The sequence below is a fragment of the Phyllostomus discolor genome, chromosome 7 (assembly GCF_004126475.2).
Source record: "Phyllostomus discolor isolate MPI-MPIP mPhyDis1 chromosome 7, mPhyDis1.pri.v3, whole genome shotgun sequence".
Classification (NCBI taxonomy): domain Eukaryota; kingdom Metazoa; phylum Chordata; class Mammalia; order Chiroptera; family Phyllostomidae; genus Phyllostomus; species Phyllostomus discolor.
In genome coordinates this window covers 40,133,153-40,157,976 of record NC_040909.2, presented here as the reverse complement: position 1 = coordinate 40,157,976, position 24,824 = coordinate 40,133,153, and the positions used below count along the sequence as shown (strand labels likewise).

Sequence of the window (24,824 nt, the reverse complement as noted above, 5' to 3'; positions counted from 1 at the left end):
GGACACAAAGCGGCGGGCAGGTCTCCACCTGGGCTGGGCCCCGAGGACGTGCCACAGACTGAACGGACCACATGCCCCATGTGTGTCCGCTCAGAGTTTGCGTACAAATGGAGATGTTGCTGAGACTCACAAAATAGAAATTAATTTACAATTCCCACTGCTACTAAATTTGCACTCATTTTTGTCGTTATGTATTCTCTCAGTGAATGACATAAAAAATTCTCTCATTGAATGATGTGAAAAAATACAACCATCATATTTTTTGGCACTTAACAGAGTCCTTGCAGCAGAGATGGGATGGAAAACATTATGTGGCCCAGCTGCAGTGTCTGAGGCAGGCAACAGTCCAGCAGAGTTTACCTACTTCTCTGCACTGCCACAGACGGACCAACATGGTGACACTCCGCCTGGCTATCCTTTAAGCACCACTTGAGAAAGCCGAGGTGAGGGCTAGAGAAAGGATGGAAGGAAAGGGATGTGCCCAGCGAGTCTGCCCAGAGGGGCTTTTACATGGACAGCTTTGCTGGGCGTGACCAGAAGCTCAGTTCTTCCTGCTGTACCCCACCCCACCCTCACCCTCCCAAACCCTCAGTCTGGGTCTAAGGTCCACTGGCAACAGCTTCCTTGTGCTAGGAAAGCGGAGTGTGGAACAAGATGCTCAGGAAGGCACAAAATGGAACCATTCTCTTTCTTAACCACCCCTGAACCTGAGACTCAGAAGACCAGCTCCTCCTAGACAGGCCTGGAGTGAAGCAAACTAGGGAAAGAAACTCTGTGCACAGTGCGTTGCCCAGAAGCTTCCATAAGTCAGGGTCTACCACAGTGCCTGGCACACACGAACTAGTTTATGCATGAACAGACCGACAGCAAAGCAGCACCAGGCTCAGGGGTGACCAGAGAAGCGACTGCAGCCCTCGCAAACCCTCCAGGAAGTAATGGTCTGAAAAGTCCTCCAATCACCATTTCACTCTCATTCTTCCGGTCTGGTTCCCAGCCAGCTTTCATAACTCCATTCAAATTCTTTTGAAGGCTCGTCGTTAGCTTTTACTCCACATTTTGCAGCAAATTGCTGGAAAATTATTATAAAGCCGTCAAGGTTGCTTTGTCCTACTTGCAAGAAAAGAGCTTCCCGGGAAGGTGGCTGTGAGTGCAGGAGGGATGCGGGGCTGCCGCGCACGGGGCCCTCGCTGCTTCTGCAGGCAACCCGCTCACCCACTGGCAAGCTTCCATAAAAGGTTCTTCCTCCTAACGAATGAAATCTGCTTTCCAGTAGGATTCTTGGGTTAAAGGTCAGCCCTTTGGAAAAGTCCAATGAAATCTATTTCTTTTCCCAATTACTAGACAGCCGCTTCTATGTCAGCCCTGCCATGCCCAGAACTCTCTTTACCAAACAAGAATCCCTCCAAATGACACTAATACCAGACCCCTGTCCTGTCCCCAACCCCCACATGGTCTCCAAATTAACATTCACCTTCCAGCGTGGTGCCCAGAACTAGATGTAATGCTCCAGATGTAATCTAAAGAACAGAGTGCACAAGAAAAGGTAATTCTGTTCAACTCTTAGAAGCTTATTTCTGAACCGAAAAGCAGGGCATAAGGTCTACTTAGTAAGCACCGAAGTGAACAGAACGGAACATTTGAAATCAGGATGGTACCCAACCAGAACCCCACTTTCAGAATGCAACGGTTACTCCGCAGTCCTGCCACGCAGTAAGCATGGCCACCTAAAAACCTGCCTACTTGTTTTTTTTTCTTTTAATTCAGCTATATCTGTGACCCCACGTTGGCTAGAGGTATGACTAAGTTACTATACAGTCTGCATCACGCGTGCATGCATATCAGAGACAAACTATCAAATGTCCTTCCTGTGCCCCTTGGTTTGCTGCAATCCCCTCCTCCCCTGCAGGCTGCCCCGCAGACACACTCTCCAGGGTCCCTATCTGAGGCCTGAGGGCGAGCAAGCAGCCTCCCCAGGTGTCCAGCCCTGACCATGTGGGTAACCAGTTCCGAATCTTTTTGTGGACTTGTTGATATTAGGGGATCGCCCCGAATTCACCACATTTTTCAACACTGAACAAAAATTAGAAAGCCAGTTTTCCTTCTAAAATTACCCACCTACCCTGACTGGAATCAGAAAATTGGCAGACAAAATTAAATTACTGAATTAAATTATTACTATACTAAAAAGTTTGTGAGTGTAAGTACTGAGTATATACAGTGATTAAATAGTCATCTAATAAAAGATACCCAAATATTCTTGAAAATAGTCACCACTGTTAATATTAAATTACTAATTACTATAATTATTCATTATAAAATTATTATTAAAGGACCTTCCCTCTGAGAGCAAACCGGGCAGCCCACTAATTCCTTCTGAGCATCCAGGTGATCTCAGGCTGAACTCACCTTTCTAAAAACTAGAGGAAAAGGCTGGCGAAGCTATTTTACTTACATCACATGATAGGAACTGATCTAAACTACTTAAAATGTATTGCAAGGGCCCTAAGGTGCTTCAAAAGGCTTCTAACATATTGACAACTGATAGACAAATTACCAATCTACTGTTAACGCAAAATTCCTAAGGGACCCCCCCCAAAAAAAACCCATAAATAAAACAACACTGATGGCTTACTTCATTTTTCTCTGATTCATAGATTCTATTTCTTTACAATTATATTCTCAAACTGGTCATAGAATTCAGAACTGACTTTTCCTGTGCTGTTTGCTTAGCTCCACTGTACCACCTCCAACACTGAAGGAGTGCCCTGGCTATTAAAATGATATTCGATCCAAAACCTAGAGCCCTGAAAAGGAGGGAGAAAAGGAACCTGATGATTCCATCCAACAATGAAGTGGCATTTCCCTCCAAACTCTTGAGTTGATGGCTCTGAAAAACGCCTTCAGAAAATCCATGACTACCACCCCCAGCACCCTAAAGGACATAAACTTTCCTTTTCATGAGCTGGGACTTCCAGAACCAAATGGTAATGATGAATCCTAACCCCCTTTACACTGAAATCTGCACCACAGAAGTCAGCACACTGCGACTCCTTATTATTAGGCACCAAACACCACACCCTCGGTGCTGAACCCCCACCGTCTGCCCTCCGCACTGCTGGCTTTCTCCCGGGCATCACTCAACGCTGAGCAGGGAGGACAGGGGCTCAGCCCTGCTTTCCATGCTTGTGGGCAACAGACTCGCTATTGTTCATTCAGCTGAACTACATGAAGTTAATCATCAGTCCTTAAAAGGTATTTTAATTTATTTTTTGGTGGTAAAATACATATAAAATTCCCCATTTTATTTTCAAGTGCACAGTTCAGCGGCATTAAATATATTCACACTGTTGTGCAACTACCACCACCATCATCTCCAGAACTCTTTATTTCCCCAAACTGAAACTCTGAGCCCGCTGAACAGCAGCTCCCCACTCCCCCTGACCCAGCCCCTGGCGACCACCATTCTACTCTCCGTCTCTATGAACTTGACTCCTCACAAAGTGCAACCATATTCCTATTTGTCCTTCTGTGACTACACATTTCACTCGGCATAATGTCCTCGAGGTTCATCCACGTTGTTGCCTGTGTCAGAACTGTGTCCCTTTGTAGAGGCTGCATAATATTCCACTGTGCGTACAGCCCACATTTTGTTTATCCGGATGCAGTGATGGACATCTGTGTTGCCGCCACCCTTTGGCTCTTCTGAATAGCGCTGCTGTGGGCATGGGCATAAAATCTCTCTTCAAACCCCTGCTTTTAATTCTTTGGGGTTTATGCCCACAAATGGACTTCCTGGATCATATGGTAGTTCTACATTTAATTTTCAGTCCTTACGAGTTTTGACAAGTCGCTGGTCATAAAGCAGGCTGGAACTACAGGATGCATTTTCACTACATGTTTGTCCCTCTCTACTGGGGAAAAATAAAAGGTTTCCAAAAGGATGGGCCTCACCCACAACAAGTCTTAGTAAACACAGTCCAAGTGGTTCCTGAGAGAAACGCTCGTGAGCAATGTAAACATTTGACATGCAAGTGAAACAGAGAACACCCGTCACCCAGCTCACTGAGTCCAGCAAACACAGGCACATGGTCAGCGGCGCTGCAATCAGCAGCGAGCACTGTGGGGACTCACAAGCTACATATTTGCGGTTCTCATTTCTCACCACGGGCCTTTAAAAATTACTTCAAGTCATCCGAGGATGGCTAATGTTAATAATACGCAGTAATAACTACCATTTGTGTGACATTAGTGTACAGTTTTACAAAGTGCTTTGCACATATATTATTGTTAACAGATCTTCAATGTGTAACTCCCCCATACTGCCCGGAAAATGTGTGTCTCACGTGATGGAACAAACACCCGTCACACCTACCTGTGCAGGCAGGTGAGGGCACCGAGACACGGGCTCTCTCCATCTGAACCTCAGCTTCATTTCAGAGCAAGGAGGGGCGAGAAGGGTGGGAGGAGTGACTACTCTGTGGAGCCACTTTACAAGTTACCAAGAGATCAAACAAAAGCATTCAGTTCCTATTAAACGTGAAGGATCTCAGGATGCCTAGTGGCCTGTGTGCTGAAATAACTCACAGAGGAGGGACTCAAGTAAAATTTCCACGGAGGGAAGTGGTCACATAGCTGAGGTCAAAACCTCCAGACTTCAACTGTGGCCAAGGGCTTTTATTTCCCTTGTAATTTTCTTTAAGAATAAATGTTAAACCTAAAACATACCCTCTTTTGGAGGCAATCCTGGCAGCTGAGCTCAGTGGGAAGGCAAAGCACCCTGTCCTCCCCAAATCCGCAGCCCCTCAAACTATGCACCATTGTCCAGAGGGGGTCACATGACAGCCCAGCCTGACAACATGTCAGCCACCACCTGAAACCTGGGCACTTCCAACCCATTAAGGAAACAATTACCCATGTGCATGAGCCCTCCCAGCTCACATGTGTGATCTGCAGCCAGCGCTGCAGCCCCACCAGCAGCCCTCTCTCTCCCTGCAGCCCCCTCTCAGAAGAAACTGTACATGGCATGGACCTGATTGGGGCAAGGTGCCGTTCAGTGAGGGGTGAGGGATGAGAGGGAAAAACCACTGCTGTCCCTTCTGAGCAAAATCAACTCTACCTCTCCCAGCACTTGCTGCCTCACAGTTTAAATTAATTACAGCTGAAAATACAGGGTTGCCATCTGGTTTGAAAAAGCAAGGATAAGGGGATAAAATGAAAGGGTTTTTGGTACTAACCTCACTTTAATCATTGCCAAAAAGCATGAAGACAGCCCAGCGTCCTCCCACAAGAAAGCCTTGGGCCTCACAAACTTGGCAAGCAGTCCCAGGCACAAAACTGGATAGGCGGGGTGCCTGTCAGAATAAAAGTCCCCGGCCGAAAGGAGACTTGCAAGGTAAGGGACCTGCCTGCCCCCACGCTGCAGAAAAAAGTTTCCTGTGGGTCCTGGGATAGGTTAGCAATTCCTGGGAGGGTTTATTTACAGAGGGTGTCTTGCCAAAATGTTACATGCATCATTACAGTTTCATTTTATGAGAAAAGAGGTCTGCTGTCAGAATTATAGTATGTGATTTCCTCTTTCTTTGTCTCTCCATATTCCATAGCATAAGCCTTTTATAAAACTCCAAAATAAGGCTAAACAAAATGCAGGAGAGGAAGGTGGCTGGACACGGGAGCTGGCTCTGACAGAACGATGCGTGCAACTCCACGGCACCCTTGCAGCTGGCCCCTCGGAGAAGGAATGTCAAAAATCCCCATTTTTCCTCGGCTGCAGCTACAACGAGTCTCACTAGTGTTTTGTAGGAAGCAACTTCCTTCTGCTTTCCTCCCACAGGCAGAGTCCTGGACGAGAGGCTCTTTTCTGTTTGGACTCTCGGGCTGCAGAAAAGTGCTGACTGCAGGCATGGGGGAGGCGAGGCCCCACAGCAACCCTTGGTTTGTTCCGGGGGGCTGTAGGTGGGTGCAAAAAAATGCCGTCTGCAGCGTTCTTAACCGTTCCCGGCGTCGACGAGCCCACAGCAGCAGACCATCAGTTAGATGCTCCGTCCAATTTACAGTTCCACCTGCCTGCTACCTGAGTTCTTTTCGTCCCGTGTGAGCTTTTCAAACAAAACCTGCATGTACTTAAGTCCAGCTGCTTTTGGAAAGTAACTGTCCACTGAGGCACAGTGGTGTTTACTGAACTGATCAACCAGTCACAGTCTTTATAAACCAGAGATTGGAACTGTAACAGAGAAGATAAAAGCAGACTATCTTCTGCTTTTAGGAAAAGACAAGCATTTCTGCTCTGGGGAAAAACACATTTTCAACCCAAAAAATGATGCAAAAATTGTCGTCCAAATCCTGCCCTGACAGAATCCTGGTCAATAGCAACAGTGTCCATAACATTCAAAATCTCAGGAGTGTAACTTTCGAGTAAGTGGTACATCTGTCAAACCACAGGAAACATCTGGTAAAACGGTAAAATAAAAACAGAATTTAAACTTGATTTCAGAGCCTGCTTATGGTACCCAACAAGAGACTACTAAAACAAATACCAAAATCTCTCTGACCACTCCCTCACAGTGCTCCGCCGCGGGACAGTGGGGGACGATGGCCCTGAGGGGGGGTGGTGGTAGAAGCAGCAATCCCGTTTCTTCGTGGAAATGGCAGCGCCTCTGTTCTCGCAGAACTGCGGCCACAGCCTTCTGAGGGCCAGGGCAACCTGCACTCTGCCCGCCTGCCCGCCCGCACACCACGGCCCAACACTTCCTCAGGCACAGCTGTTCCTTCCCCTAACCAGGGCAGACTCCCTCACACACACCCACATCCCCCAGTGCCACCAACCAAGGAGGCACTTGGCAAATGTTGATAAATGAACCAATGACGATACAAACAATGCATTCTCTTCATTCCACAGCTAACCTGAATTAAGCCCGTACAATCATCCTACTATCAACACACATTGTAGACACGTGGAACAAGGTACCAGCCAAAACATTTCAGTCCCTTCCAGACCACTTAGGCCTTTACCATAAAGATTTAATGATTTAGCCACTTCCAAATTTTTTAAAATCTGTATTTCAAAAACATAGTAAAGTTGAAAAGCAAATGGCAAATTAGGAAACTGGCTATGTTCCTAACACATCTGACAAAGGATCCTTAATATGAAGAGTGTTAACATCAATAGAAAGAAGATGAACACCCTAATTTTCTTTTTAAAAAAGACATTATCGGTCACAAAAGAAATCCAAATGGCCAATAAGCCTGTGAAAAGATCATTCAAATTCCCTACTAGCAGGGAAAAAGGTAGGTCATGACACAACGATGCCCTACGAACCCTGCAAAGATCAGATGCCCAGCGAGGCAGGGCGCAGGCACACGCTGACAGGTGCTGGTGGGGATGTAAGCCAGTAAACCTACTAGACACCAAGTTGGCAGCATGCGCCAGGGAAAGCAGAAATGCGTGCCTTGATCCAGAAACTTCACTTCTTAAGAAAGTGGGGAAATGAGATACGAACAAGGACGGAAATACATGATAACTGTAGAAGTCCTACAAATGACAGGGAAACACTAAACAACCCGAATATATGTATTCGTTAACAAGTTCTTTTGGTTACAAGCAACATAAAACAAGGCTGGCTAGCTTATGGGGAAAAGGGGGAAATTTACTGGAAGGATACTGTGCCACATTTCTTGGAAATGAAGAGTTGAACCAATCCTTGAAAAGGAACAAAAGGAGGCGGCCCTGAGGACGTCAGCAACAGGCGGCAGGAAGAGCCCCATGCTCCTGGCCCCAGCGCCTGCTCCAGCGCCTGCCAGGGCCCCGGGCAGGATGCTCACACCACTGCCAACTGTTACCACTCAGTGACCACAAGAACCAACATCACCTTTTCTGGGTCCTACATATACAGCTGACCCTTGAATAACATAGGGTTAGGTTCACTGACTACCCCCTCCCAGAGTAGAAAATCCTGTAAAACTTTTGACTCCCACAAAAACTTTACTAATAGCCTACTGTTGACTGGAAGCCTTACTGATAACATCAACACTAATAACACATTTTGTATGTTATATGCATTATATACTACATACTGTATTCTTATAATAAAGTAAGCTAGAGTAAAGAAAATATTAAGAAAATCCTAAGGAAGAGGAAATATGTACAATATAGCTTATACATTCATGGCATACTTAACTTTTTCAGTATTTCTAGCCTGTGTATTGCATCTGTTTTTCCAAATTGTCACAAATCTCCATAAAATGACACGATATATTTATTGGAAAAGAATCTGTGCATAAGTGGGCCCGTAAGTGGGTCCAAACCCATGCATGTCATTTCAGGGTCAACTGCATACCTATCTCCAATCATAGAGCCCTTAAGGAGTCACTAACATCAAGTCTTAAAAATTCTGGGATTGTTTTTATTAGATATACTATGTGCTGCTAAAAATTAAAAACCAACCCCCCACACACAAATACCACCAGTTTTCACAGTTAGACTTCTTCACCCGAGCCTTAAATGAATGATTTCTAAGTAAAAAACCAGGGATTTTACAAGAGTACAATCTACTAGGGTTTTACTGGGGTTTGTAGATTTCGGGGGAAAAGGAACAGTTCCACTCTGCCATGAGTAAATGAAAGCACTGCATTTTTTTTAAAGTAAAACTTAAGAACTGTGGACTAGAACTAGAAATGAGCCTTCAGAGCAGTAATAAAAATGTAAGGCACGGTGACTTAAATCATCTCAGAGCAGGAATGAAGATTAGAATCAGTTCCCCAGACCTCAGCCATCCTGGTCTCCCAAGCCCTCTGCACCTCCCTTGCCAGCACGCCCTTCTCGCCCTCTCCCCAGTTCCTGTTTCTGAACTCACACTTCCTGCCACGCAACAACCACACACATACCCTGAACAGTTCATTCATTCATCTGTCATATACAATGTCATCCCTCCTGGGGTTGATAGACACTCTCCACACCACTGGTCCCAAGGGCTTTGCAGAGGGAGACCTCACCAGGGGCTGACTCTCCAGAGCAACATCACCACCACTGCCCACCCCCGCAGAACAGGAATAACTATTCTAGATTGAACATCTCTAACAAGACAACCCAATGCAATGTGGGATTTGTAACTGAATCCTGAATTTAAGAGAAAGCACCTACAAAGGGCATTATGAATATGAATACATAGCACATTAGATCACATCATTGTCTACAACACACATGAAAGGAAGAAAGCAAATACGGCAGAATATTAACAATAGGCGAGTCCAGTATAGGATATGTGGGTACTCATTATACCAGTTCAATGTTTCTGTAGGTCTGAACATTTTCCCAAAATAAAAAGTAGGGAGGGCAGTGGAAGGAGAGAAGGAAGTCGGGTCAGAGCATCACCAAATTTGGACAGAATGTTTAGAATGATCTACTTAAAGCACAGGCAATGTGGGATGCTGGGAGCCCTTGAAGAGTCTTGAAAAGCGCAGACCCAGGATGTGAGGAGGAACCTGTGTGACGGAGAGGGGTGTGCCACACCTGTAAGATGCCACCAGATGCAATGCTGCGTTTCAAACATCACCCTCAAAACGGAAGTCACGGGGCAGGTTGGACAATCCACCTTGAATTGCGACAGTTGCTTCTCACACTCTGTGCAGCTTGCTAAAAAGCATGTAGTAGCAGAAATTTAAATAAATTATTTTAAAATTTAACCATAAGTAAGGAGTCTTTAGATGATTGATAGTCCAAGGAGACCATCTACCAAGAAATAATACTGCGGAAGGGAGTTTGTGACAGATCACCAAAGTCCTTGAAGTTCATCCTGAAGAGGTTGAATTTTAGATAAATCCAAAAGGAGCCAGAGCCACAGCCGGCCAACGAAATCTGCCATGTCCTCCAAACAGGCTCACAAGAAACACCTGCTGACTGAGGTTTCCCAGCCATCAGCCCCTCTTCCCCACAGGTCCATTCCCAAGGTGCACGGCCCCTAGAGGATGTCTGAGTTTTAATCACTGTAATGTTTAACTCGCTCTAAAGCTAACAGCCTAACACAAAATGATGCAGTGTCATCACCAACACACAGGAATGAGGGCAGGCAGCGAGGCCGGCCCAAAGCTATCCCACACAAATGAAGTAAATGCAATGGCTCTACTGGAAAACAGTTGAAAAACACTTTGGCTTTGAGAACTTTTCAGGGAGATTTGAAAAACACCAGAGTAGTTAACACTTGGGCAGAGATCCATCCGCTTTTCTAGTATGAAGAGATCTATTCTGCAGATGGATTTCCACCCAGAAGCAATGTCTAGCCATCTCTCTGACCTGTGATGAACACCCAACTGAACTGAATTTCTGATTTTCATAAACCTTACCTGTGTTCACACTGAGATCAGAGCAACATGCAAAAGAAGAAATATGAACAGAAGTGGAAAAAAACCATTTCATTCATATAAAAAATTCTGAAGGCTTATTACTCAGAGTCAACATTGGGACAGGATCACTTGATCCAAAATAAGCATCGCAGCTGGGCTAGTGACTCACTGTAAACCGTGCACTTGCCCAGGTACCAGGGATCTGCACTGTTCTGTCTACAGGGAGCTGGGGTGGGGAAGGCAGTGGAGGTCGTGGTGGTTCTAGCATGTTCCCTGAACTAAACATCAAGGCTACAAGGAAAAGTTGGAAGTACAAGAGGTGGTGCCATTCAGGGTTTATTACATATTTATTTGAAAGGAATTCTTATAATCTTTCCCAAAAGTCAGAGTGCTTCATCAGTGTTCTCAGAGTGACTCATTTTTCATTCAAGCATTTATTTAGCACCTAGAAGGCACTGGGCACTGGGTCTGGGTGTTAGTACGACAGACATGAGTAAGACTCAGCCCATGGCCAGGAAGAACGATGCAGCCTGGTAAGGTGTCAGACAGATGGGCACACGATTACACCAAAGTGCCATCATTTTATACAAAGTGTTCATCTCAAAGCAGAAGGAATCGCCATTTGCCAAAAGAAGGAGGCAAGGAACGTGCAGGAGAACAAAAGGGCAGGCGCATGGGCTTACATCAGCAAGGCAGAGCTCACTGAGGGGTAGATGCTCCTGGAGACACACCTGTCCAATGTTTCCTGGAGCTGACTGGGAGCCGTGGAAGAATTCCAAGCAGAGAGTAAGACTTCAGAAAACTTCTCCCAACACTAAAGTATCAAAATCAGTATGGGGGGTGCTGTTGTAGAAATGGGGATCCAAACTATGGCCTAGGCCAGGTCCTATGTGGAAAACACTTAGTAAACAGATTCAGAGGGTGTGGCAATGGATCAGATGTGGGAGATGAAAAAGAAGAAGGAACGAGGCAACTTGTAGGCAGGTGGAAAGATAGCTGTCCCATCATAAAGATGGGGGACAGACTTTGGAAAGTGCTAGAAGAAGGAAGGAGGGACTAAAATCAATTCCAGTGAAGCACCACTGCTTCACTGGACCTCAAGGCAGACAGCTCTACAAATGTGAAGGTTAGCTGCTGGCTGGACATCAAGACTGGGGATCATCCACCTACTGTGGTCATTCGAGCCATGAGTTGGCAACATCAACTTCACTGTGAGGGCCTGTACAGCTCTGGAGAACGGTGATAATGATGTGCCTTTGGATGATTCTGAGTAGAGTGGACACAAAGTGGGAAGGGATCCAAAGAAAACCAGTCAGGGTCCATGGAACCCAAGAGAGAAGAGACTTACTCGGGAAAAGAGGTCAAGCAGGACAAGGAATTGCAGATTTCCTCTGGATCAAGTGATTAGCAGGACACAAGTGAATGAGGGAGGGAAGTTCCATTAAAACTACTGGTAAAGATCACAGCACTGGACTGGAGAGTAGAGATGAAAGAGGAGATAATCTGCTCTCTAGACACAACGAGGAAGGAAGACGTAGAGATGGAAGACGAGGACACCAGGTCAAGGGAAGACAGAGACCTCCAGCTTCCTCAGCTTCTCCAGACTTGGTGAACTTCCCTGAAAGCCCCAGGCACGAAAGATGTCACTCAGCAATCCCAAATCAAAAAATTATTCAATAATTTCGCCCTGGCTGGCGTAGCTCAGTGGATTGAGCTAGGGCTGTGAACCAAAGTGTCGCAGGTTCAATTCCCAGTCAGGGTACATGCCTGGGTTGCAGGCCATGACCTCCAGCAACTGCACATTGATGTCTCTCTCTCCCTGTCTCTCTCTCCTCTCCCCCCCCTTCCCTCTCTAAAAATAAATAATTAAAAAAAAAAAGAATTTTTTTAAAAAAAGATATTTTAAAGAAATTATTCAATAATTTCATTACAATAGTTAAGCTGTGCAGCACCAAGCTTTGTCAGTATGAATGTTTAAACAGTATTTTGAAACCAAATAAAACATTCATTCTGGTAGGGAAGTGTGCTCCCTGGAATAGTCCTATTAGGTCTCATGAAAAAGGAATAAAAGGTTCCACAGCCAGTTACATTTGAGGGATGCTTGACTGACCAATGTTTCTGTACATCAGACTTTCCCAAAGTCTGAAATGTGCTAACGCACATGAGCAAACCCGGAAGATCAGGTTAAATCCTTCCCAACCTTTGTCCAGAGAACATTCTTTCTCCTTCAAACACCTTGAGGCAAGAGTGTTCTGACACAATCTATGGGTAGTGGTTCTTTGAATCCCCAAAGCGGCCAGGTGGGGGGTGTCACTTCAGTGGTGGTGTGTAACCAAGGAAACCACTCCTAATGCATTAGAAAACTCCACAGTCATTCTTTGATGGGCTCCAGGACAGGAGCGAATTTAGGGAAGCAAAGAGGTTTCCAACCTGCTTGTAAAGTGACCTCAACTAACTTGGCCTTGACCCATTTTCTGGAGCTGATTTCTATGTGGATCCATTAGTTGTACTTCTCAGGTCTCTTCAAGGAAGGGAAGGCAGTAGGTTAGATAAGTTAGAGGAGAGTATGGTAGCAAATTTTGTTTTCTTCTGTTCTGTAGCACATTTTGCCTCTGCTGGGGCTATGAAAGCTTGGATCCAGAATTCAGATCCCTTGTTTGGCAAGGTTTCTAGCTACTGCCAGACCCAGAACATTATTACTGCAACATTAAGTTCTCTAATTATGCTGTAGAAGCAATCTGTGAAGAAATTTCAAAATGAAGGAGAGAGAATGAATGTGTGTATGTGTGTGTGTGTGTGAGAGAGAGAGAGAGAGAGAGAAATTGATTGATTCGATTCACCAAAGAAGATGGAGATCAAGTACTGGCATTTATTAAATAAAAACAACACTAGACACAGAACATGGGGCTTGTAAACTACCTCACTCTGTTCCAACTGCATGTAGCACAGGCAAATGACTGATTTACAAGCAACATCCTAGAGGAAAATAAAAGAACCACCAACACTCGCACACAGGCACATTTCTTAGCATTCCCCTTTCTGGTCCTCAATCAAACCCACTGAAGTGACAGCACGCTGCAGCCTTTCAGGACAGACTGGCTTTGTACTGCAGTAAGAAGAGGCCTGTGTGGTCATAAAACAACATCAAGATTAATCCTCTAGCTGTGTATAAAAATAGCTGCCGCTGGTGTTCCCGGCGCAGAAGCATCTTCATGAAAGCAGTGCTCTGAAAAGGGCTGCAGTGCTCGGAGGAGCAGGGCGGGAGGGGATACGGGCAAACCCTGTGCTGTTCCGTTTCCTCAACTTTTGAACAAATGCCTTTGACTTAATCCACAAGTCTAAAAACACTCCTTTTTCCAATTTTAGTGTGTCGTTTTAAAAAGTGACTTTCACACGCTAATGAAAGCTCTGATATATCCCAAATGTTCTTTAATTCCTCTCTAGGAAAAAAAGTCCTCCCTTTTCAAGGTTCTCATCCTGGTTTTATAACCTTTGTGATACAGAATGAGCACCACTGAGGCCCCCAATGAGGACAAGAATAGACACACAATCAGTCCCTTTTGTTCATCTCCCTTGACTCTTGGCTCGCTTGGCATTTCTTCACTCTGTTATTTGGCCAGAAAAATGCCAGTAGCAGGATGGCTATCTGCCTTCCCAGCTCTCCGCAAAGACTCTTAAGGCAGAAGTGATGCCTGCTGGGAAAAGGCTGATGTCAGCTCTCAAGAGCACACAGCTCCCTGCTCGGATAAGGAGGTCTTTGTTTTTGGCTGAACTGTGAAAATGAGAAAAAGCCTCTAGCCTGACAAACAAGAAATGCACACGACATAGGTAAGGCCTGTGACCTTTATTTAAAGGTACCACACTCCATTAGCAAAACACTTGCATGTCACACACAGATGCGCCTTTAAAGCCACGTGGGAGCGGCCATGAAAAGCCAGCTTCGTCTCCACCCAGTTCAGCCTGACCCACAGCGAAGACTGAGGTGTAGGGGCAGAGTCAGTCTCACAGGAGGCAGCTCTTAGATTACACCTCTCCAACGGGAAACATTTATTAAAGACCCAGGCTCCCTTCTAATTTATTTTTTTAAATAAACACACATACTTGTTTTATACGGTGGGGGGACTTTTAAAAAATCCCTGTTTAATAATATCTTGGTTTATAAGTTACGTAGTTATTTAGAAGAACTAAAATTAAGGCTCTAAAATATCCTCTTAAAATATCCCAGAAGGTTTGTGGGAGTACTTATAAGACTGTGTGTGAAAGTACAGAAGAATAGAGAACTTCAGGGCTAAAACTTCCCAAGTTTGAAGGATGCCAGGAAGGGTGTGGGAGAAAAAGAGAAGGCACATAGTCTGAGGGATTCTATTTCAAGAGGAGTATTTGATTTATGAAATCTGGAAAGGGAAAAAAAAGATGCTCTGAAAGGAAATTTTAAAACACTCCAGTTTGAATCTTTTAGACTAACGTTACTACTGTTGCCACTAACTTATAATTAGGTCAGATGTTTTCAACAAGAGCTAGAATGATTTAGAAAGCACTTTCCTGAGTCTGAGGAAACCCTGCGTGTTCTCACAGGGTCCGGGCCTGTGCAGAGACACCACGTCGCACCTCCTCAGGAGAAGACGAGCAGCTGAGCGTTTCGTGTCTCTGGAGGGAACCACCACTGGCTGGCTGGGAGGGTTTCGCCTTCACAGAACTTTCAATTACTGACGACCTTCATCACCTCGTGCCCCCCATTCTTGTTCCTGAGTGCTAAAATGGTCTCCACCCCTTATCTCCAAAGCATCCATTGACTGTGTTTTTAGAGTACTTAGAGCTTCTAAATCTCTAAGGCGTTAAGGACCTGTATCAACTGGTTCACAGTATCCGGACACATATGCTATTGATAAAAGGTAACATGGCTGCTGAGAGCACGGACTCCACGAACAGCCAGCCTGGGTTTTGATTCCAGGCTCCGTTACCTACTGGCCAGCTGTGCGACCTTGAACAAGTTACAGAACCACTCTGAGACTCAGTTTTACCACCTGTGAAAGGGGGTACAACAGCTTCCACATCACGGGCTTGTGAGGATGCAATGGGATCACACTCAGGAAGCATTTGTGCAGGGCCTGACACGCACTGAGGTTCAATAAATAGCCCCTGTTACTAAGTTTTGACACAACGGCTGTCACGATTCCCTGGATGCCTTGAATCCTGACCCCTCACCCTCCTCGGTGATGAAAAGTTCACCTGCTCTGAGGCTCATGCAGACATGAACACAACAGTGGCACAGCTCTGTCTACAGAGATGTATTACTGTTTACCTCACAGAGCCCCAGCTGGGTCAAGGGACTAAAATAATACCAACTTTTCAATTTCCTCTGGGTCTAGTTTCAGTTTAAAATGAGGAGTTGCTTCCTGCATTTTCATGGAGTTTGTAGAATACATAATTTCTTGGTAAGCATGTCCACATACGTCCAAACCAAAGGTGCTAAAGAGATGCAGGAAACACGGACTCACCAAAGAGGGGAGCGTGACAGATGATGTTGCCAGGGGTAACCATCAAATATTACTGTCAGAGACACTCTTGAACACCACACAATCAACTCCACTGCAAAAAAATAAACAAAACCTAGAGGAAAACCCCCAGACCCATTTGAGCCCACCAACAATCATTATTTTTCAAATTGTTTCTATTACATGCCCAGCACTTGATTTCAAAGGCTTCCCCCAACCTCTTGTCAAGATGAAAGAATTACTGGTTTTGAGTTTGTCTGTCTTCCCTCTCTTTCTATTCACCCTTAAAGAGGGAAGAGTAAAGTGACTAGGGCCAAGGAGGGGAAAATAGCTAAGATTAGGGAGTGGGGGGAAAGAAGAAAAAGAAAGCAAAGGAGAAAGAGAAAGGAAGACGTGTAAGAAGAGGAGCAAAGGAAACGTAAGTCCTGAGATTGGATAATGCACTCAACGATAAACCAGAGTTGGCTACAGGAACTTGAGAGACAACTTCAAAGGAATGGCCACAGAAGCAAAGACAACAATGGACACATTTCGCACCAGGACAGTATTTCAAAAGAGCACCACCAGTGAGAGGAGGGAATGTTTTCCTTCACTAGGCCCTTCCTCATTCAGCAGCTAACCAGCTGCTGCACAAGGCTAGTGTGTCCATGGCTTTGATCCCAGTGTGAGCTTCTGGGTTTTGCCCTGTTCTGAGGCCAGGGGCAACTACTCTGCAAATGCACACCACTGATCAAAAAGGGGACACCTCCAACTGGAACATGAGCTCAGAGAGCACATTCTCTGGATAGCGGGTGCAATTCAACACAAATTGTTTAGCACCTGCCGTGTGTGGGACATTTGATTGGTCAAGTGGCATGCTAAATATATGATGCCCATCTTTAAGTGCATGTAATCATGTCTAAGGTAAGACAAAGCTGTGGCATAATCAAACGATCATTGATTTTGGTGCTACACACAGCAGGGTTAATCCCAGCTCTACCACTTTGGACACATTATCCTCTTGATTTCTACTTCTGTAAGTGGAGCTCAAATACACACACACACACACACACCCCACACACACAGTGAGACACACCATCTTAAAAGGACACCTTTCATGTGAGAGTTAAATGAGATAACGCATTTGAAGTGTCTAGCACAGGGCCAGTATAAAGTTAAGCACTCCGTGTATATCCTCATCCTTTCGCAGGTGACTGAGTAAACAGTTCAGTTGCCCAGCCCTACTGCAAATGTGCACACACACGAAGCTGAAAACTGCTTCGTTTCTGAAAGTCATCTTAGACTGTTTTCAGCACAGAACTCTCACTAGGTTCTAACAGCCAAGCAACCTCAAAAGTCTCAAAACCAGTATGAATTTAGCATGCTATAACACTACAACAATTGTTAACCTTCAAGAGTTTCTACTGTATTACAAAAACATAAAATATAACAAATGCACATTATCCACTGCAGTACCAATATTATGAAACACTGGAAATTACCTAAATGCCCAAATGAAGGGGACTTGGCTGAATGAACTTTGGCACGTGCCTGCAGTGGACTGCTATGCAGCTGTGAACAAGGATGAGGAACTGGCAGGAAAAGATTCCCACAATACATCGGAGAATGAAAACACCAAAGCTCAAAAGCCAGAACCAGAGGCACAGAAATAAAGAACAAACTGACAGTGACCAGAGGAGTGGGGGAGGAGGTAATGGGGGGAGGGGGAAAGGCCATCAAGGAACATGTAAAAAAGGACCCATGGACAAAGACAATGGGGGTGGGGGGGGCCACACTGAATGTGGGAGGTGAATAGGGCAGGGGAGAGTAATGGGGTGGTGGGTGGGGCGGGGGGGACAATAGGGACAACTGTAACTGAAAAAAAAAAGGAAGAAAAAAAAAAAAAGAAGAAGAAGAAAACACCAAAGCTCAAGCCCTGATCAGGTGGCTCAGTTGATCAGTGACAACCTGTGCACCAAAGGTTGTAGGTTGATCCCCAGTCGCTGCACATACAAAACAGCCAATCAGTGTCTGTGTCCATCTGTCTGTCTGTCTCTCCAATAAGCATATCCTCAAGTGAGGATTTAAAAAAAAAAACCCACCAAAGCTCAAATAACTACATAAAGTTAGTGCTAACTTATGTGTAAGCAAGATGGGGAAATAAGAAACCACTCACGTATCTGCTTACTTTAACAAAGAGAAACACAAGAACGATAATCACCTATATGGGCAGGGAACAAAAGAAGTGAAAAGTACAGTGAAGGAAAAAACACTTCTCTAAGTACTTTGTTTTTAAGATTTTATTTATTTATTTTTAGAGAAAAGGGAAGAGAGGCAGAAAGAGAAAAATCAATGTGTGGGTGCCTCTTAGGTGTCCCCTACTGGGGACCTGGCCCACAACCCAGGCACGTGCCCTGACATGGAATCAAACCAGCGACCCTTTGCTTTGCAGTCTGGTGCTCGATCCACCGAGTCACACCAGCCAGGGCTCTAAGTACTTTTTAATATGGCTTTGATTTTTTTTTCTTTCAGGTTTATGAGGATATAATTGACAGACAGTATTGTATTAAGTTAAAGAGTGTAGAGCATAATGACTCACATATACTGTGAAACAGTTTCGACTTTTAGAAGCATGTTAATGTTCTACGTATTCAAAAAATGAAGTGAAATCAACAATAAGGATGAAAAACCTACAACTGAATTGAAACAAATTAATGAACCCCCCCCCACACACACACACATGCTAATAAACGTAACACTGAAAGGTGGGGAGAAGTAAGTTTTAAAGTTGGTATTTTGACTATTTTCCCTCAGCACAGGGATGAACAGAACTGCCAACAAATCCTGAACTCTTTTTAATAGGTTCGTTTTTCAAAATGTTATGACCATAGCAATTCTGAAACTATTTTAGGTGCACTGTAGGACTGAACAACAGGGAGATGCAATGATGTTGATGGGAGCCAGGGAGACAGAAATACGGAGAGGGGAGGATGAGGAAGAACACCGGAGTGTTAATATGAACTCATCATTTCCTAGCTCTTCCCACTGAAAGGGTCTAGAGACACTGCTGTGCAACAGAATTTTCTGAGTAGGAATGTCCTGTACATGTAGTGTCCAGTACGGTGGCCACTAGCTGCATGTGGCTACTGAGCTTAAAATGTGGCCTGTGCCACTAAGGAACTGAGTTTTTTATTTTATTAAATTTTAAATGTTAAATGCCTCATGTAGCTAATGCCTACCATATCAGACAACTCAAATCCAGAGGCAATAACACCACAACACCTGGCACCCAGATCTTGGCTTCTAAATGCTATTCCCCCCGGAGAGGAGCCAGGGTACTCTGGAGAAACAGCTGATTCCATGGCTGAGAGAGGGGGGTTGTAAGATGAGCATCTTGTTTGCCAGAAAATAAGAAAGTGCTCAATTAAAAAAAAAAACGGAGGCGTGCAACAAGCACACAAGAGCCAGTCAAAGAGAACCCTTATTTGCCAAATCAGGGGCAGCTACAACTCTGAATACAATAGGAATCCATGAGTCCAAATGAATAACAGGTAGGCAGGAGAAAAGGGAGAGCTCTTCCCTACCAAATCATACTTGAATACCAAGGTCACGTGAAAAATTACTTATTGACATTTCCATGAGAGGAACCCCAGCTCTTCCCAACCCCCTTGCCCCTGCGCCTCATATCTTAATCCACTTTCTTTTTAAGTAGCAGACAGAGTACTTTTCAACTTCCAAAAAAGACATTCATGTTAACAGTTTTCTTAGGAAACAAACCATATATGTATGTATCTTTATTTCTCAGGGTCACCATATCAACAATAAAACTATTAAACAGAGTTCAAATGATTCAGGTTTATACATGGCTAGACCCAGTGCCCAGAAATCCTCAATATCCAAGTTCTGGAGAATCACAAAAGGAAATCTCTCTCGTCTCTCCCCACACTCCTCCACACCGCCAACCAAATCCGATGAATCTAGTCGTACCCTGTAGCTTCCTATTCTGGCTCAGAGCCACTGAGCCATCTCTCCATCTCTCTACTGGAAAATATTTCAGTGTGATGGTTGTAATGAAATGCAGCCAAAGCATACATCTTAAAGACCCTCTTAGCTAGCTGTCAAAACTGTTTTTCAACAACACTTCTTCCTCCACAATTAGTGATTTTCTTTACTGATAAAATAACAAAATACATTTTCATTGCATGATATTGACATGTTCTAAGAAGATAAAGGGTAAAAATCACTTTGTAAGCTCCTCAAACAAATATACTACACCCTTCTTTTCCAAATACACATGAATCTGTAATTTATTATTGAAAAGGTCCTAGACATAGTAAATAAAAAGTAGGGGATATGCAATCCCTCAAATAGTAAACATTTCATCAAGTCAAACAACAGTATTTCTTAAGTACTACACAAGACTGAGAGATGCAGCATCTTTCCGGCCTGTCTGCGAAACCTGTCGCCCAGCTCGTAGCAAACACAAGCAGAAATACTGGTGATGCCGCCGAAGTGAGTAACCATCCCATGGCAAACAAGTGGCACCAGAGGAAACAGACCACACACTGATCCCGTTTCCTTCTTAGGCCCAGGGAGTCTGCCCATGGGGGTGGCTGCTGTTTTCTCTTCTCCTAAGCCTTAGCATGATGATGTCAATTGTAAGTTACACAAGAAATCTAGCAATTCTATTTTTATTATTTATACTTCATTTATAGTATCACCATAGACCTGTACTTCAAGGTCATATTTGTAGCAACCCAAGGAATTACAAAATCATTTTCAAAATGCTTTAACATTCTAATAATACTATTAATAATGACTACAGTTGGGTGCTTTTAAAGCATTTACAATCATCCTATGAGGAAGGAACTATGATTACTCCCACTGAAAACTAAAGCTAGGATTTGAACCCAGAATTTCTTACTGAAATGCAGCACTCTGAAACATTAAATTCACCATAACAGTATTCTTATTTTCTATCATCAGTACCAGTACCTGAATAATGGACTTAATAAAAACAATACCTACATGAGCTGAATATTAATTATACTGCGTCAAACTCCTTGCAAATTTTAACTCTTGTTCACAGTAGTTCTATACATGAAGTATAATCACTGCCATTTTACAAAGAAGGATATTGGGCCCAGATATATTAAGTAATTGTCCAAGTCTGCACAGCTGGTGTCAGATTAGGATTTCAACTGAGGCACCTGCAATCCCAAAACAGACTACCTCAAGGCTCTCTCTCCTTCCTTCCTTCCAAACCACCCCCCCTCAAAACCAAATGTCTTTTATTTGGGTTTGGGGAGGACGGTGTGAAGAAAAAGAAATTCCTAGTAACAAAAGAATAAACTCCAAATAGTTGACCGCCCGAGATCTAAATTATAAGCCAAGAGCGTTTGCGAGAGCTCATTGTTTTGCAGCGCCTTGTTTCTAGATTCCTTCCTGAGTGTAGCAAATTCCAGGGCTCCAGACTGCAGGCTCAGCCTCCAACACTGCGGTGATTTATTGGAGGATAAATACCTCTGTCACTGGGTCTTATGACTGCACACAACAGTCCAGGCGGCTGGAATGTGTGGAATGCCAAGGACTGCTGCCGCTGAGGCAGCACAGGGCTGCTGGCGCTATCCGCCACCTAACTGCGCAAGGTCCCCTCCTCCAATGAGGAAACGGGAACTCACTCTTAGAGCCTCGCGGTCTTGCCAGAAATAGGAGCATCCTCGGACATCAGAACCAGGGAAACTGAGTGTCTTGAATAAGTACAAAACATTAACTCATGCGTGGGAAGTGGGAAAGCAGAAGAACCTTTTTACCTGGACATACAGAGAGCTCCCTCCCTGCCTCTGCCAAGACCCCAGACTCTGATTGCACGGACCAGCTACAACCACTGCCAGAGCAAACTCTCCTGGCACCTGGCAGGGTGTCTCCAAGTCCTGAAAATATGTGAAAAAGCATTCTGCTTCCTTTTTAAAGCAGGTGCATGTTAGAGGAGAGTGCAAATGGAAAGCCGGAGCATAGTGCACAGAAACACAAGTTGTTTCCCAAATATAAACATGGTAAAGGTTGCACAGATCCGGAGAGCTTTCGTCTCAACCCTTTCATTACATAAATAAGGAAACTGAGCCCCAGAGAGATGTAGCAATACACGTCGTGAGTGTAGAGTAGTCGTGGCACATCGAGGACTGGCCCCAAGACAAGAATGGCTGCAACAGGCTCACGCAGCAGATGTAATGGACAGGACCTTAAGTTACCACAAACACAAAGAGCCATCTCTCCTACTTTGGGAAGATCTCAAGTTCATACCATGAACACATAAGGTGAGAATTAATACTTCTTAACGTGTTCAATTCTAGACTAAGTGAAGCATTTTACAGAAGTCTGCTCAGATGCCAACCATCCCATCCATGTTCCTGGCACGTAAAGACATTCGCCAAAGAGCTGACTCTCCTAACAACCACCAGTAGTACCAGCAAGAAAAGACATTTTAAGACAACCACCCCAAGGAACAAAAAGTTCCTTAACATCCATGAGGAAAATGCACCAACGGTCAGACACACAGTGGGAAGGAAATAAGGTATCTCTCAGGGAGTTATTAAAATCTCTTTAATACCATGTCCAGGCAGACTAGCACTATCCGCTCTTTCACTTCACTGTTGACACAAAGTTGCAAGAGAAATGTGGCCCCAGCACTGCACGCGCAAGCAGAAATCAGAATGCCCACACTTCAGAACAGGGAACTTACAGATGGGGGTTGAAGATGCGACTTATCTTGGAAGCATGATCATTTTCACAGTCCAGGTCATCGTCCCCTTGCTCCATGCCGAACTTCCTCTTGCTGGGACTGATGGGTGGGGGGCCTGTGCGGTGACTGGTGAGGGCAGACACCACAGGGATGGTCTGCATCCTGGGTTCTCCCCTGAGAGCAGCTTCACCTACGCAAGAGAAATGATGTAGTCACCAAGCAGGAGAAATATCCCTACCTCAGGCCCCGGCTCCCTGCCCGCCCGGCCCCTTGCGAAACTACTCCCAATGGAAAGTTTCTGGCAGCGTGACACGCAGCCCGCCATTCTCAGAACATGGTCCGAGCATGGCGCTGGCTGCCAAGCATGAGACATTTTACATAAACGTGGTTTTCTAGCACAGTAACTCTTCCCCCCCGACCAGCTTTAGTGAGATACGACTGACGTACAACATTACGTAAGGTGTACGGCGTGTTGATTTGATACTGTACATTGCAAAAACATCTACCACCACAGAGTTAGCTGACACCTCCACCACCTCACCTAATTACCGTTTCTCCAACGACTCTTTAGGGTAGAGTTTAAAATGAAAAGTTGCAATAAAGTAATAGGAAAAAAGTATTGACCATAAACCATCTCAAAAGTTAATTGAAAACATGAAACGACGTCTGATTTATGGGTGCTCAACGCGACACCTCTGAGAGTGACCTAATGCAGGGTTCATTAGAACACGACACCAAACTCACTTTTCTTACTCATTACATTTTTATTATCGTTTTGGTATGCTTTTTTTTTTTAAGAATAAGGAAAACTTACGGGTTAATGATTCACATATTTGCCCCCAAAATTAAAAGAAATAAAAATGCATTGTTTAATGAAAAGAAACGTTTTGTTCTTAGAGAACACTAGAACTGGCATGTTACAAATATGTTATTATCCGAGTTTCTGCATACAATTTAGAACACGGCTCAATCTAAGGGTGCAGTTCTTAAAACATTTTCCAAAGTCAGACACTCAAATTAGAGTTCACATGTTGATCTGACTTGACATCTTGCTGTTTTTCATTCCTGTTTTAAAAAGGCTTTGTGCCTCACGAATTAAAGTGAGTATGCTCTGTATGCTTATAATAAAGGTTGTACACCTTCTAGGTTTATACACAAGAATTACAATTACTTTAAGAGAAAACTTTAAGCTTTCTGAGTCCTATGGGGGCAGGGAGATTTAAATTTTCCACGGTAATAACCCTTTTGTTGCGCTGTTCACGCTGGTCTCTAAGGCCTGACCAAGTCAGTGTCCACTGACCGGGTCCCGATTCCAGAGTAACGCTAGGATAAAGCCAACTTCAGCAGAGGCCTCGCGCGACCTAAGAAAGAAAACCTCTGTTTGCACTGCTGATTTTCATATCACCACAGATGTGTGGACAGTTTCAACAGTTGTCTGCTTCATGCACACATGACAAATGTGATGTTATGAGGAAAAGGGAGTGAGGAAAAAAACCTTCTGAATGTTTACCAGGAAAAAACAAAACTTTTGCCAATTTAGTCACCAAGATATAAACGAGCAAATATACGGTGACCCATAATACACCTCCAGTAAGGATTTCTTTGGGGGATTTTTGGCCCCAATGCAAACTGGAACTTTCCATTTTACATGAAATGCCCAAAAAATAGGACCTATGCTGGACTGCTACACTCAGAAATTCAGTAGGATTCTGGTTGACCTCTACTTCTAATTTAGTAATTTTTGGTTTAAACAAACAAACAAGCAAACAAAGCAGTGCTAATATTTATGCCTTGATAAATCAGAAATATTTTTTCCAAATATGTCCCTCTTTCTTATACTCGCCTGCTCCACAGGGAAGGGAGGAGTTTCCAGGGTAAAGCACCCGCAACCCCAGCTAACTTCTGGAGGAGCCCTGATGATATACCCCCAGGAACTCGGCCGCTGCAAATCAGACCTCGTCAACACGGCAGGGCCACCATGCCAGGGCCGCCACGCCCTCCGCCCAGTGTTTCTCCACATCCTTGGCAGGGTGAGGGGATGAGGAGTACTCGGGCTCTGTGCGGACCCCTGGGACTTAGGAGCCATTTCATCAGATGCCAGATGTGTGGCAACAGCAGTTACTATGGAAAACCACCACCACAGCAACAAATTCAAATCACTCCAAAAAAGGAAGAGTCACTCATCACAGAGCAGACACTGTTACCCAAAAAGCAAAACTCTTGGGGTATGAACAACATTCCATTCCACTCTCCAGTTTTCATCCACTGTAGGT

The 24,824-nt window shown here is 44.5% G+C and overlaps 1 protein-coding gene across 5 annotated transcripts in view; it reads right to left on the bottom strand.

Moving 5' to 3' along the window:
* Nucleotides 1-24,824, bottom strand: part of VGLL4 (vestigial like family member 4) — a 151,858-nt gene that overhangs the window by 19,050 nt on the left and 107,984 nt on the right. For 4 of the 5 annotated variants that reach the window (XM_028518257.2, XM_036030800.1, XM_036030799.1 and 1 more), the window contains one exon: nucleotides 22,552-22,741. In XM_028518257.2, the coding sequence (XP_028374058.1) occupies nucleotides 22,552-22,741 (190 nt within the window). Of the gene's footprint in view, nucleotides 1-5,234; nucleotides 5,603-22,551; nucleotides 22,742-24,824 lie in introns of those variants that run through there. The other variant, XM_036030801.1, reaches the window with a different exon arrangement.